The 11893-nt window shown below is 36.7% G+C and overlaps 1 protein-coding gene across 1 annotated transcript; it reads right to left on the bottom strand.

Moving 5' to 3' along the window:
* Nucleotides 1-2122: 2122 nt before the first annotated feature.
* On the bottom strand, nt 2123-10279 carry DEFB130B (defensin beta 130B). The gene is made up of 2 exons (XM_037983507.2): nt 10039-10279; nt 2123-2304 (listed from the first exon to the last, which is right to left on the bottom strand). The coding sequence occupies exons 1-2, from the start codon at nt 10094-10096 to the stop codon at nt 2123-2125; spliced, it is 240 nt and encodes a 79-aa protein (XP_037839435.1). The 5' UTR covers nt 10097-10279.
* Nucleotides 10280-11893: the final 1614 nt, after the last annotated feature.

Raw genomic sequence — 11893 nt, 5'->3', positions numbered from 1 at the left:
AGCAAAAAATTGTTCTTGTCAAAATGTTGATGGTGCTGGAGATCAGAAATATTGCTCGACTTTATATTTTACTGTCTGTCCCTGAACTTCTTTATTAAATGGCCAATATTGTATGGTAAAATCGAGAGTGTCATTAGAAAGAAAATTAAGAACAACAACCAGAATTTGAAATTAGAGGCTCCCCTGCCTGTGGAGTAGCCATTCTTTTATTTCTTTATTTTCTTAATAAACTTTCTCTCACTTAAAAAAAAAGAGAAATTAGATTTTTCTGGACTGATTCTTTTTGTTCCTTATCTTTTTCATTTCCCTTACCTTTTTTTCCTTCTTGCTCAGGGATAAAAAGCGTTCTGGCCGGGCGCGGTGGCTCACGCCTGTAATCCCAGCACTTTGGGAGGCCGAGACGGGCGGATCACGAGGTCAGGAGATCAACACCATCCTGGCGAACACGGTGAAATCCCGTCTCTACTAAAAATACAAAAAAATTAGCCGGGCGTGATGGCGGCGCCTGCAGTCCCAGCTACTCAAGAGGCTGAGGCAGGAGAATGGCGGGAACCCAGGAGGCGGAGCTTGCAGTGAGCCCAGATCGCTCCACTCACTCCAGCCTGGGTAACAGAGCGAGACTCCATCTCAAAAAAAAAAAAAAAACAGAAAAAGTTCTTTTTGCTTCAGTGAGTTGAGATGTTATATTTATTCAGTGTCAAGTCTCTGAAGAAACTTTCACTAATTCACTAAGATGGAGAATAAGAAATGAATGATGATTTTTTTTGCTTACATTTAATAGAAAACTGAAGGAGGGGACGATAATTTCATTTCAGGCAGTAATTCATTTGGATTCTAATGTCTTTGGGCTTCAACGTAGAGATTGAAGATATTCAATCTTTGAACTTCAATTTATGCCTAGAAATTTTATAAGGAGACTTGTTTATATTCAAATATGGGAAATTTTTCTTTTTTAGCATTTTAATATAGGAGGGTACTTATGACTTTTAAAGTCTCCTAATGTCATTTAATTATCAAAGAATCTCTAATGTGTTACACTGGATAATGTAGTGGCACATAAGATGACAAAGAAGAGAAGATGTGACTTTTCAGCTATGCGTAAAATGCATATGGTAAAAATTGTATTAGCGTATTATTCTGAGATTAGCTTAGAATCTGATCTCAGAGTAATACGCTGTTCGTGAGTGATTCTGAGAAGATATAGAAAAAGCAATGATTAGTATTGAAGAAACAGATCCATGAAGATGCGATTAGAGTTATTTTAATAGACTCCTGACATCTTCTCTGCATAGGGAGATAACCCACCCTCCCCTGATTCATTGACCATAAGCTTTGTGGTTAAAAAAAACACACAAACCCTTGAATTTTGTTTGTGGAGTAATTTGGCCTCATTCTAGATGTCTTCCATCTTTGTGGCACTCATGCCACGTCATACTCCTGGTATCCTTCCTGCCCTTTAATTGTTCTGGTCCCAGAAAATGGAGTTATCTGATGGAGAGTTTGGAAAGAACTAACCCGGCATGCTGAGTTAGCAACTCTTCAGCTCTACAGCTCCTCCTGGTGAGCCTACTTGTAGAAAGCAGGTCTTCCCTTCTACTTCTCTAGGGGCAGGGGGCAGGAGAGGCGAGACCTGCTTCAAGCGCTGGAATGACTGGAATGGTCATGTACCTAATTCTCAGGTGCAATGTTAGCAAGGTCACATGATTAGCAGACTTTAACCCATATTATCTAAGTAGGTCTCTATTAGTAATGAAAATCATATTTGTTCAGAAGTGGATGAGGAAGAAGGTTGACATTGCACTTCAAATAATCAAACACTGCCTACTGCTACTTCATAATCTTATTGTTTTACATATTTAACATTTTTATCTTTATTTTTCTTAGAAACTTATATTTTTTATAAATACCTGTTGGGTATGAGATTCTTCTGTTATTTAGTTTATTCTCATCGTTCTTAAGAGGCTTGCATGTATCTCAAGAAGAAATGCTCCAGAAGGCAGTCAGTACACGTGCGATTAGGACAACATTTATTTCCAGTCAAGGAAGAATCAGAAATTGGGTTAAACAGGAGTCTGCAAAATTATCCATTCTGGAGTTCAAAGGGCTTAATGTTTGCTCCCACTTAAGGAGATTTTCCTTTGGGAACTGGAGTTGGATAGGGCTCAAGTATCCACCACCTTCTACAACATTTTTTTTCTTCATTACATGTACCAATGGTATCATCTAGTGTGCTGCAGCCTTTGTCTCTGCACACCCCTTTCAAAACAATACACTGTTTTTGTCCTGGAATAACGCCAGTCTTTCCTGCGCAGAAAGAGATTTAAGAACATCATTAATTCACTATTGAAAATATACATAAAACAATAAACCCCCAGAAGAATGGCTTTGGGAGAGGAAAGAAAACATTGTCTATATGAAAGGATCAGACACGTAGACAGAAATAGTGCCTTTTTATGGGAAGGGAGCTAAGATTGTAGATTATATACACCTTGGAGGAAATAGGCCAACTTCTAAAATCCTTTAAAGGGATTGTCCTCCCCTAGAGCAGTACATTTTGAAATGTGTGGGACCATTTGTTCTTGCCTCCATGCCTAGGGAAGGTGTCTTGTCTTTGGTATTTAGCAAATAGCACAGCACTGCTACATTTTTCACCTAAGGAATTGTCTTTCACCAAACACCAACAATGCCGCCACTAAGAAACAGCTTCAAAGGAAGTATCTGTCCCTCCATCTTCCCATCTGTGTGTACATCATCCCTAATCAAATGGTGCGCGTTCATATCTTCATCTCCTTTCATAGAAAGCCTATCAATCCTTTAGATTTTATCTAAACTAATTTCCTCATTTCAGGACTATGTAAGAAATATCTTTCCCATGTTGCTCAATACCTCATAGATCGATGGAGGGAGGGATGGATAGATAGATAGATAGATAGATAGATAGATAGATAGATAGATAGATAGATAGACAGACACCTGGAGAGAATTACTCATTGAGCTAAAAGGTATTTTCCCTTAAGTGTATCCATATGTTATCTTAATTCATCTGGTTGTTGAGAAGCGTATGACTAAGGGCATGCTCTAATTCAGTAGTTTTCTCTATGCTTACTATCCTTTCTCTTGCCTTCTCAGCACAACCATAGTTTATTTTTCCTACTGTATATCACAGCAGATGTTATATAAGAAACACACTTTTGCTGATGTTCATTAACAGACATTAGTTCCCAAACTATCCAGTTAACACACCTGGATCTTATTTTGTTTTTACTGTTGTGTAATATACTACCTCTGGCTTCTTTGCTTCTGTAGATGAGTAACAGTTTGATGGCCTTTTCAGCTCTCAATCTTTTTTTTTGTTGTTTGTGACTGTTTTGTATTTAAACTAGGCTATCATTGTTGTTTCTCTACTCTGTAGAAATAGATCCACAGCCAGAAAAACCAAAGCAGCCTTTTGGAACTGAGTGCTCGTAACCTGTGCAAGACTGTCTTCTACCCTTGTAAGAAGCTTCAACCTAGTGCAGTCTGGTATTATACTCTACTATCAGACTAGTAGTTCATAAATTCAGGGTTTCTCCGTAACAAGAGAATGTCATGATGGGAGAGTTGGGTAATATCTTGTAATATTACCTTTTTTTCCCAAGACTATTGTGGAAGAGAAAGTGGCTGCCTTTCAGAGAGACCTGAAGTCTCCCCAGCCAGTTGTGGAAGGTGCTGGTTCTATTGCATTGTCTACACAGAACACAGGCTTCATGCTCAGAAGCATAGCAGACCTGTTGCTAGCTGTTGGTCTTTTCCCTGATAACTTCATCCATACATTTAACATCTGGCAACATTGCCAGACTTTTAAAATGCAGCTAAAATCAGGAGTTATTAGTACTGGGAAAGATATAATAAGAGGCAGAGTATGGCATCAAGGAGGCCTATGCATGTGAACTTAGAGGCATCCCATGAAAATGAGGTGGAATGTGAATCTTCAGCTGAAGCCAAAAGAGTGAACTTCCTCTCAGTAGGGTAGAGATGTTTAACCCACTATACAGTGAAGTTCAGCCTACTGACACAGCGTGTAGCCTAAGATAGTGCCGATTCCTCTATTTGGGAGATGTCCCTTGCTTCACTCAAAATGAGTGGAACAATTCATCCTACCAGTGATGTGCTTCTTGCTATATGGGAATCTAAGGAGGTATGCTCTGAGCATGAAGCCTGAAGCTTAACTTAAGAAGGTATACTCTGAGCATGAAGCCAAAGAGTTATAATTGCCCTTTTTACTGATGACTGTGACATATCGTCATGCTAAGGGCACTAGTGTAAGTCAAGAAGATAAGATTAAATTACTTGATTCATATTCAGATTCATAGCCCTCATTCATGAGGAAGGGAATTTCTTCCCAGATATTCACATTTATTTTCAGACTTATTGACAGAAGTATACACACATAGTGCAAAAGAAGAGAAAGAGAAGCACTCTCTAATACACTTTAGAATTTATTTGACATTAATACGTTATAATGGTTATATCACATGGCAGTTGGAGAAAGGATGCATATTTAATAAGTGCTTTTGGAAAAAGAAACAATTTAGATGTTCACTTCATATTATATCACAACATTAATTTCTGTGGATGAAGTGAGAAAACTTAGAATCACACTGAAAAAGACCCTTAATAGCACATTCATCTACTTTCTAAAAGGATATAAATTTCTTAGCGTTAGAACTCATTGAGTCAGTAACTTTTAAGTTTTTTTTTTTTTTTTTTTTTTGGGTGATGTAGAGGATTTAAATGGAGAGGCTCTTCCTGGAACTTTATCAATCAAAAAATAGAAGCGCAGTTTCCTTTTCTCTACATAACGTGAGTTCAAGCTGTCTTCTGCTCCTGTCCAATATCGTGTATTCAGATATTATGTTACTCTCCACAGTCAGTGTGAGAAGATTGCTATAATTTTCTTAATTCTCAGAGAGCTAATGCAGCAATCCAAGATTTATGCCATTCTAACCTCTTTAGACTCATATTCTCAGCACATATATGTTAGTGTGTATATATAAATCTATATGAACTATTCCAATTTTTTATAGGATACCATGGATTCTTTTTTGAATAAATATAAGGATATATAAAAACATATATTCGAGTAGTTATAACGTAATATTCATCAGACATTAAGCTGATAAACTAATATTTCAGATTATGCAGTTTCTTTGGAGAAATTTTTTCACAAAAACAATAATTTTTTTTTACTTAATTGGATATTTTGAGGGTAAAAGTGTCTTTAACAAAACTCTTCATGATCTAGCCACTCAATTTTTCTTAAAAGAAATTTTGTTAGACAGAAGTTATATAGGAGTTATAAAGTTTCTAAGATTATCAGAATGCTTCTAGGCAACTGATATATTCTATATGCCCAACAGTCACAGCAGAGATTAAAATCAGAATTTTTGGAGTACAGTATTATTAAATTGTATAGACAGCTCAACAGTTAACTATTTAGTACTAAGAGACCATACAAAACTGATAATGAAATTCCTATTTTTCGGCCGGGCGCGGTGGCTCAAGCCTGTAATCCCAGCACTTTGGGAGGCCGAGACGGGCGGATCACGAGGTCAGGAGATCGAGACCACCCTGGCTAACACGGTGAAACCCCGTCTCCACTAAAAAATACAAAAAACTAGCCGGGCGAGATGGCGGGCGCCTGTAGTCCCAGCTACTCGGGAGGCTGAGGCAGGAGAATGGCGGGAACCAGGGAGGCGGAGCTTGCAGTGAGCTGAGATCCGGCCACAGCACTCCAGCCTGGGCGACAGAGCGAGACTCCGTCTCAAAAAAAAAAAAAAAAAAAAAAGAAATTCCTATTTTTCAACCTGAGTGTTCTGGGTCCCACTGGATAATGTTAATGTGTCCAAGAACATCTCAATATACAAGTAAGACATTTTGACCTTTACATATGGCTTTAATATCCTCTGACACAAGAAACCTTGCTATTCAAAAGTGATTCGCTCCTGTGCAGAATTACAGGACTCTCATTTAATTCTTCTTCCTGGTATAACTGATTTGGGAGGATCAGACAAGGGCTGATATTTCTATTCCCACAGGAAGGAAGATGTCACAGCCTGAAAGACAGGCCTCTGAAGGATTCTTGTCATATTTGTGGGGAGATTAACTCAGCTTTCAACTTCAAATAACCTCTTGTTCTTTGTCCTTTATTTTATTGTGGTAATAACACTTAAGGTGAGATCTACCTTCTTAAGAAATTTTTAAACGCTATAGATATAATATTGTACAGTCAATCTTTAGAGCTTATTCATCTAATAAAACTGAAAACTTTTACTCATTAAACAGCAACTCCCTATTTCCTCCTCCCTCCCCCATCCCTGGAAACCACATTCTGCTACCTGTTTCCATGAGTTTGACTATTTTAGGTACCTCATGTAAGTGGAATCATGCAGTATTTGTCTTCTGTGACTGGCTTATTTCATTTAACATAATGTCCTCCAGGTTCATCCATGTTGTCACATATAGCAGAAAACCTCCTTAGTTTCCTCAATGTATAATGAGAAGATTTTGAGAAAAAAGTCTGACAGAAATCAGTTATCATTTTTGTATGGATATCTACACCTACGGATTATATTAAAAACAACATTGACCCAGATTAAAGAGATTTGCTTTTAGCTGCAGTGTTGCTACTACCTATGTGATTTGAGTAAAATCACATTCTTTATCTGTACATGGGTCTTATTATCTAAAATAAAAACAATTGCCATTCAATTTTGTTCTAATTTGAAGTTATTACCATCACATAATTTCACATCAGATGACACTACAAGTGTATCTGACCTCAGTTGTATCTTCTGACCAAAGCTGAGAACCAAATGAGAATTGCATAAGCTCCTTCAGAAGGAGGTAATCATGTGTGAGGCAGATCTCAGCAAATCCACAGATTAGGTAAAGATCAAACAACTGAGTAGCTTTGATTGCACTTAAGAGAATCTCAGAACTGGAACAAGACAAGAGTGCCCTCTCTTACCATCCTAATCAACACAGTACTGGAAATATGAGCCAGAGCAATCAGCCTTTTGAAATAAAAGGCATCCAAATAGGAAAAGAAGAAGTCAAATTACCTCTTTTTATTGATGATATTATTCTGCACTTAGGAAACCCTAAAAACTCTGCCAAAGCCTCCTGGACCTGATAGACAACTTTAGTAAAATTTCAGGATGCAAAATCAATGTACAAGATCAGTAGCCTTTCTATACACCAATAATGTTCAACCTGAGAGCCAAGTCAAGAATGCAATCCCATTTACAATAGCTACACAAAAAATTAAATACCCATGAATACATTTAACCAAAGAGGTGAAAGATCTCTATAAGCAATACTACAATTCACTACTGAAAGAAATCATAGATGACACAAACAGAAAAATATTCCCTGCTGTGGATTGGAAGAATCAATGAAAATGGCCATACTGCCCAAAGCAATTTATAGATTCAGTGCTATCCCTATCAAACTACCAATGACATTTTTCACAGAATAGAAAAAACTATTCTAAAATTCATACAAAACTGAAAAAGAGCTCAGACAACCAAAATAATCCTAAGCAAAAAGGACAACACTAGAGGCATCATCCTGCTTGACTTCAAATTATACTATAAGGCTACAGTAACTAAAACGGCATGGGACTGGTACAAAAGCAGACACATGGACTACTGGAAAAGAATAGAGAACCCAGAAATAAAGCTGCACATTTATAACCATCTGCTCTTTGACAAAGTTGACAAAAATAAGCAATGGGAAAAGGACTCCCTGTTCAATAAATGGTGCTGGTATAGCTGGCCGGCCATAAGCAGAAGAATAAAACTGGATGCCTATCTTTCACCATATACAAAAAATTAACTCATGATGAATTAAATATTTAAATGTAAGACCTCAAACTGTAAGAATCCTAGAAGAAAACCTAAGCAACACCATTCTAGATATTGGCCTTGGGGAATAATTTATGACTAAGTACTCAAATGCAATTGCAACAAAAACAAAAATTGACAAGTAGAGCTGAATTAAACTAAAGAACTTCTGCAGAGAAAAAGAAAACTATTAACGGTAAACAGAAAACAACAGAATGGGAGAAAATATTTGCTAACTATGCATCTGGCAAAAATCTAATATCCAGAATCTATAGGGAATTTAAATCAACAAGCAAAAAACAAATAAAGTGGGAAAAAGACATGAAAAACATGAACAGACTCTTCTCAAAAGAAGACATAGAAGGGGGAGGGATTGCATTGGGAGTTATACCTGATGTAAATGACGAGTTGATGGGTGCAGCACACCAACATGGCACAAGTATACATATGTAGCAAACCTGCACATTGTGCACATGTACCCTACAACTTGAAGTTTAATAATAATAAATAAATTTAAAAAAAAAAAAAAAGAAGACATAGAAGTAGCCAGCAAACATGAAAAATAGCTCAACATCACTAATCACTAGAGAAATGCAAATCAAAATGAAAACCACAATGAGAACTATCTTACACCAGTGAGAATCGCTATTGTTAAAAAGTCAAAAAATAACAGAGATGCAGATGAGGCTGTGGAGAAAAGGAGTGCTTATACACTGGTAATGGGAATGTAAATTAGTTCAACCACTGTGGAAAGCAGCCTGAAGATTTCTCGAAGAACTTAAAACAGAGCTACCATTCAACCCAGCAATTCCATTACTGGGTATATTGTCCAAAAGAAAATAAATCATTCTACTCAGAACATACATGCACTCCTATGTTCATCACAGAACTATTCACAATAGTAAAGACAAAGAATCAATCTAAGTGGTCATCAATGGTGGACTGGATAAAGAAAATGTGGTACATATACACCATGGAATACTATGCAGCCATAAAAAAGAACAAAATCATATCCTTTGTAGCAACATGGATGCAGCTGGAGGACGTAATCCCAAGTAAATTAATGCAGAAATAGAAAACCAAATAATGCATGTTCTCACTTATAAGTGGGAGCTAAACATTGGATACTCATGGACATAAAGATGGGACACTGGAGACTACTAAAGTGCAGAGGGAGGGGAACAAGGATTGAAAAACTGACTATTTCCTACTATGCTCACTACCTGAGTGATAGGATCACCATCTTGCCCCAAACCTCACATCACACAATATACCAACATAACAAACCTGCACATGTACCTCCTGAATCTACAATATAAGTTGAAATTATTTAAAAAATAATCTCAGAGATAAAGCAAGGAAGAGATCTTTGTTCATTGACCACACACTATATTTCGAGGGATATGAATATCCCACTATTAACAGTGGAGATAATAATTTTATCAGATCTTACCAGGATCTGGATGAAACACCCTGAAGACGTTCGATTCTATATTCCCTTTTCAGTTTGATTCTACATGTCAATATTTAAACTTCGGAATCATGGACCCTAAGGATGCAATTAAGAGCCTGAAAGTGTTTTCTATATTATTTGTCTTATGCTTAAAATTTTGCCATTGAAGCTTCATGTCAGTTTATTCTTTTTCCAAATTCCCCTGCTCCCAAATTTCTATTGGTCTTTTATAATTTGATGCAAAACTGTCTTGTTGAATTCTGTCTTATTTGCCTAACTGCTGCCCTTCCCAAATATTCCTCACCAATAGACTCTATATCACTTCCATTCACTACCAAGTTTGAACCAAGAACTGTCATCTTCACTCTCCTTTTTGGAGAGTGAGATCTTGATGATAGCTATTTGCTATATTTACTAACATTTAAATCACATATCAAAGCTTCTATACCCCTAACTCTATTTCGGCCCCGTTTTCTAATTATCGAGCTCTTGAACCCCCATTTTCTGTTGAAAGAACTCCTTGTGCTGCTTCTGAATTTTGGCCTCATTAGTACCAAAGAAGATAAAACATGTTGGATTTCTGAATTCCTAAGGCTGTGAATTGGGGTCTGAGTTAGGATGGCCACAGTATAATTATCTCAATAGACCTCCTCTGCTCTAGGCATCCCAATAGACTTCTAAAATCATTCACCATCTTACCTTTTGGTATTAAAGTCACAAAGAGGAGGAGAACAGAAAGAAGGGAATGGAGTTTCATGGCTGAGTGCCCAATAGAGAGGTGAATGATCAGGGCTGGTGGAAGGCAGGGGCTTTTATTTACATCTGGGGGCTTGAGGTTCCTCTTGGTCAGTGAAGCTTAACAATAAGGAAATAAAACAGCTTCCGTTGGAATGTTTCCAAACTCTAGAGTCTCTACATTTGGTGACAAATTAACCTAATTGTAGGAAACCAGATGGTTAACCCTTTCCTTTTTCTATGGCTCTCAGTTTCACCAGAGGTTAATTAATACCTTTAATTAATTTTTTTTTTTGAATGGGGCCAAGAAGTAAGGCCATGTGAGTATAGAACATCCTTATTACAAAAGTCCTAGGGCTTGTAAGGAAACATTTCCATAATACACACTTTTTTTTTTTTTTTTTTGCAAGAGGGACAAGAGTATTGCCTAAGGTCCATTTATGAAAAGCTATTTTTTTTTTATTAAGTTAGTCCTTAAAAGAGAGGCTGTCACTTGTGTGAGGTGTTCTTAATCACATCTGAAAGGTGGATACACTTAATTCACATTGAAAACAAATATTTTTAATTGTTATTGATCCACTGTATAATTATCTCATACAACAGGACAAGTAAGATCAGGAGACTTGAAAGATAAAAGACAGAGTAAAGTGCGCAGCTCCTGTCAAAAGACTCTGAGCCTATAGCTTAAAGAGATTCCCTAATCTTTCACCCTAACCCACCACATAGCAACAAAACATTGAAAGCTTAACAGCATGCCTTTAATCAAGAATCAATTGACCAAAATCCAACTTACCCAAAACAAATTTACCTTCTGATCAATTCCTTATTGGCACATTTCCCTGAATTGAAATTTTTTTAAATTTGTAAACTTTCATATATGGTGTCAATCTTTTTTGAAAAATTCTATATACATAGATAAATAACTTGTATATAACTTTTATTTGACTACTTTTGATCATTTTCATGTTAGCTGATGTATTTTCGAGCATTTACTAATTTATTTCTTTATTAATAATTTATGCCTTAATAATTTTAGGTTTGCATAAATATTCCAAAAGACTAATATTCAAAATAATTTTTCAAAAGTAGAATAAAGACAGAGAATTTAGACTACCTTGTTTCAAGACAAAGCTACAATAATGAAGACATTGTGATACTGGTATAAGGAGAAACATACAGTTCAACAGAACATAATAGAGAGTGAAGGATAAGACCATCATATGAATGGTCTGTGTATATGAATGGTCTACATATATATATACACACACACACACACACACACACACACACATATATATATATATATTTTTTTTTTGAGACAGAGTCTCACTCTGCCACCCAGGCTGTCATGCAGTGGCACTCAATCTCCTGACCTCGTGATCTGCCTGCCTCAGCCTCCCAATAGCTTCCACTTTTAAGTAAGAGCATGTGGTATTTGGTTTTCTGTTTCTGTGCTAATTTGCTTAGAATAATGGCCTCCAGCTGCATCCATGCTGCTGCAAAGGACATGATTTTTTCTTTTTTATGGCTGCATAGTATTCCACGGTGCCTATGTGCGACATTTTCTTTATCTAGTCCACTGTTGATGGGCATCTAGGTTGATTCTATGTCTTTACTATTGTGAATAATGCTGCAATGAACATACACATGCATGTATCTTTATGGTGAAATAATTGATATTCCTTTGGATATATACTAAGTAATGGGATTGCTGTGTCAAATAGCACTTCTATTTTAAGTTTTTTGAGAAATCTTCAGACTACTCTCCACTGTAGCTGAACTAATCTATATTTCCACCAGCAGTGTATAAGCATTCCCT

The sequence above is a fragment of the Chlorocebus sabaeus genome, chromosome 8 (genome assembly GCF_047675955.1).
Source record: "Chlorocebus sabaeus isolate Y175 chromosome 8, mChlSab1.0.hap1, whole genome shotgun sequence".
Taxonomy (NCBI): domain Eukaryota; kingdom Metazoa; phylum Chordata; class Mammalia; order Primates; family Cercopithecidae; genus Chlorocebus; species Chlorocebus sabaeus.
Note: the sequence above shows the minus strand (reverse complement) of the source record. Positions and strands in the feature narration are given on the sequence as shown.

What these genes read in the sequence shown, in the direction of transcription:
- DEFB130B (XM_037983507.2), bottom strand. Translation starts at nt 10,096, where the DNA reads ATGAAACTCCATTCCCTTCTTTCTGTTCTCCTCCTCTTTGTGACTTTA. An exon ending in TGTGACTTTAATACCAAAAG is followed by an intron (nt 2,305 to 10,038) that starts GTAAGATGGTGA and finishes CTTTCTGCGCAG; the next exon opens with GAAAGACTGGCGTTATTCCA.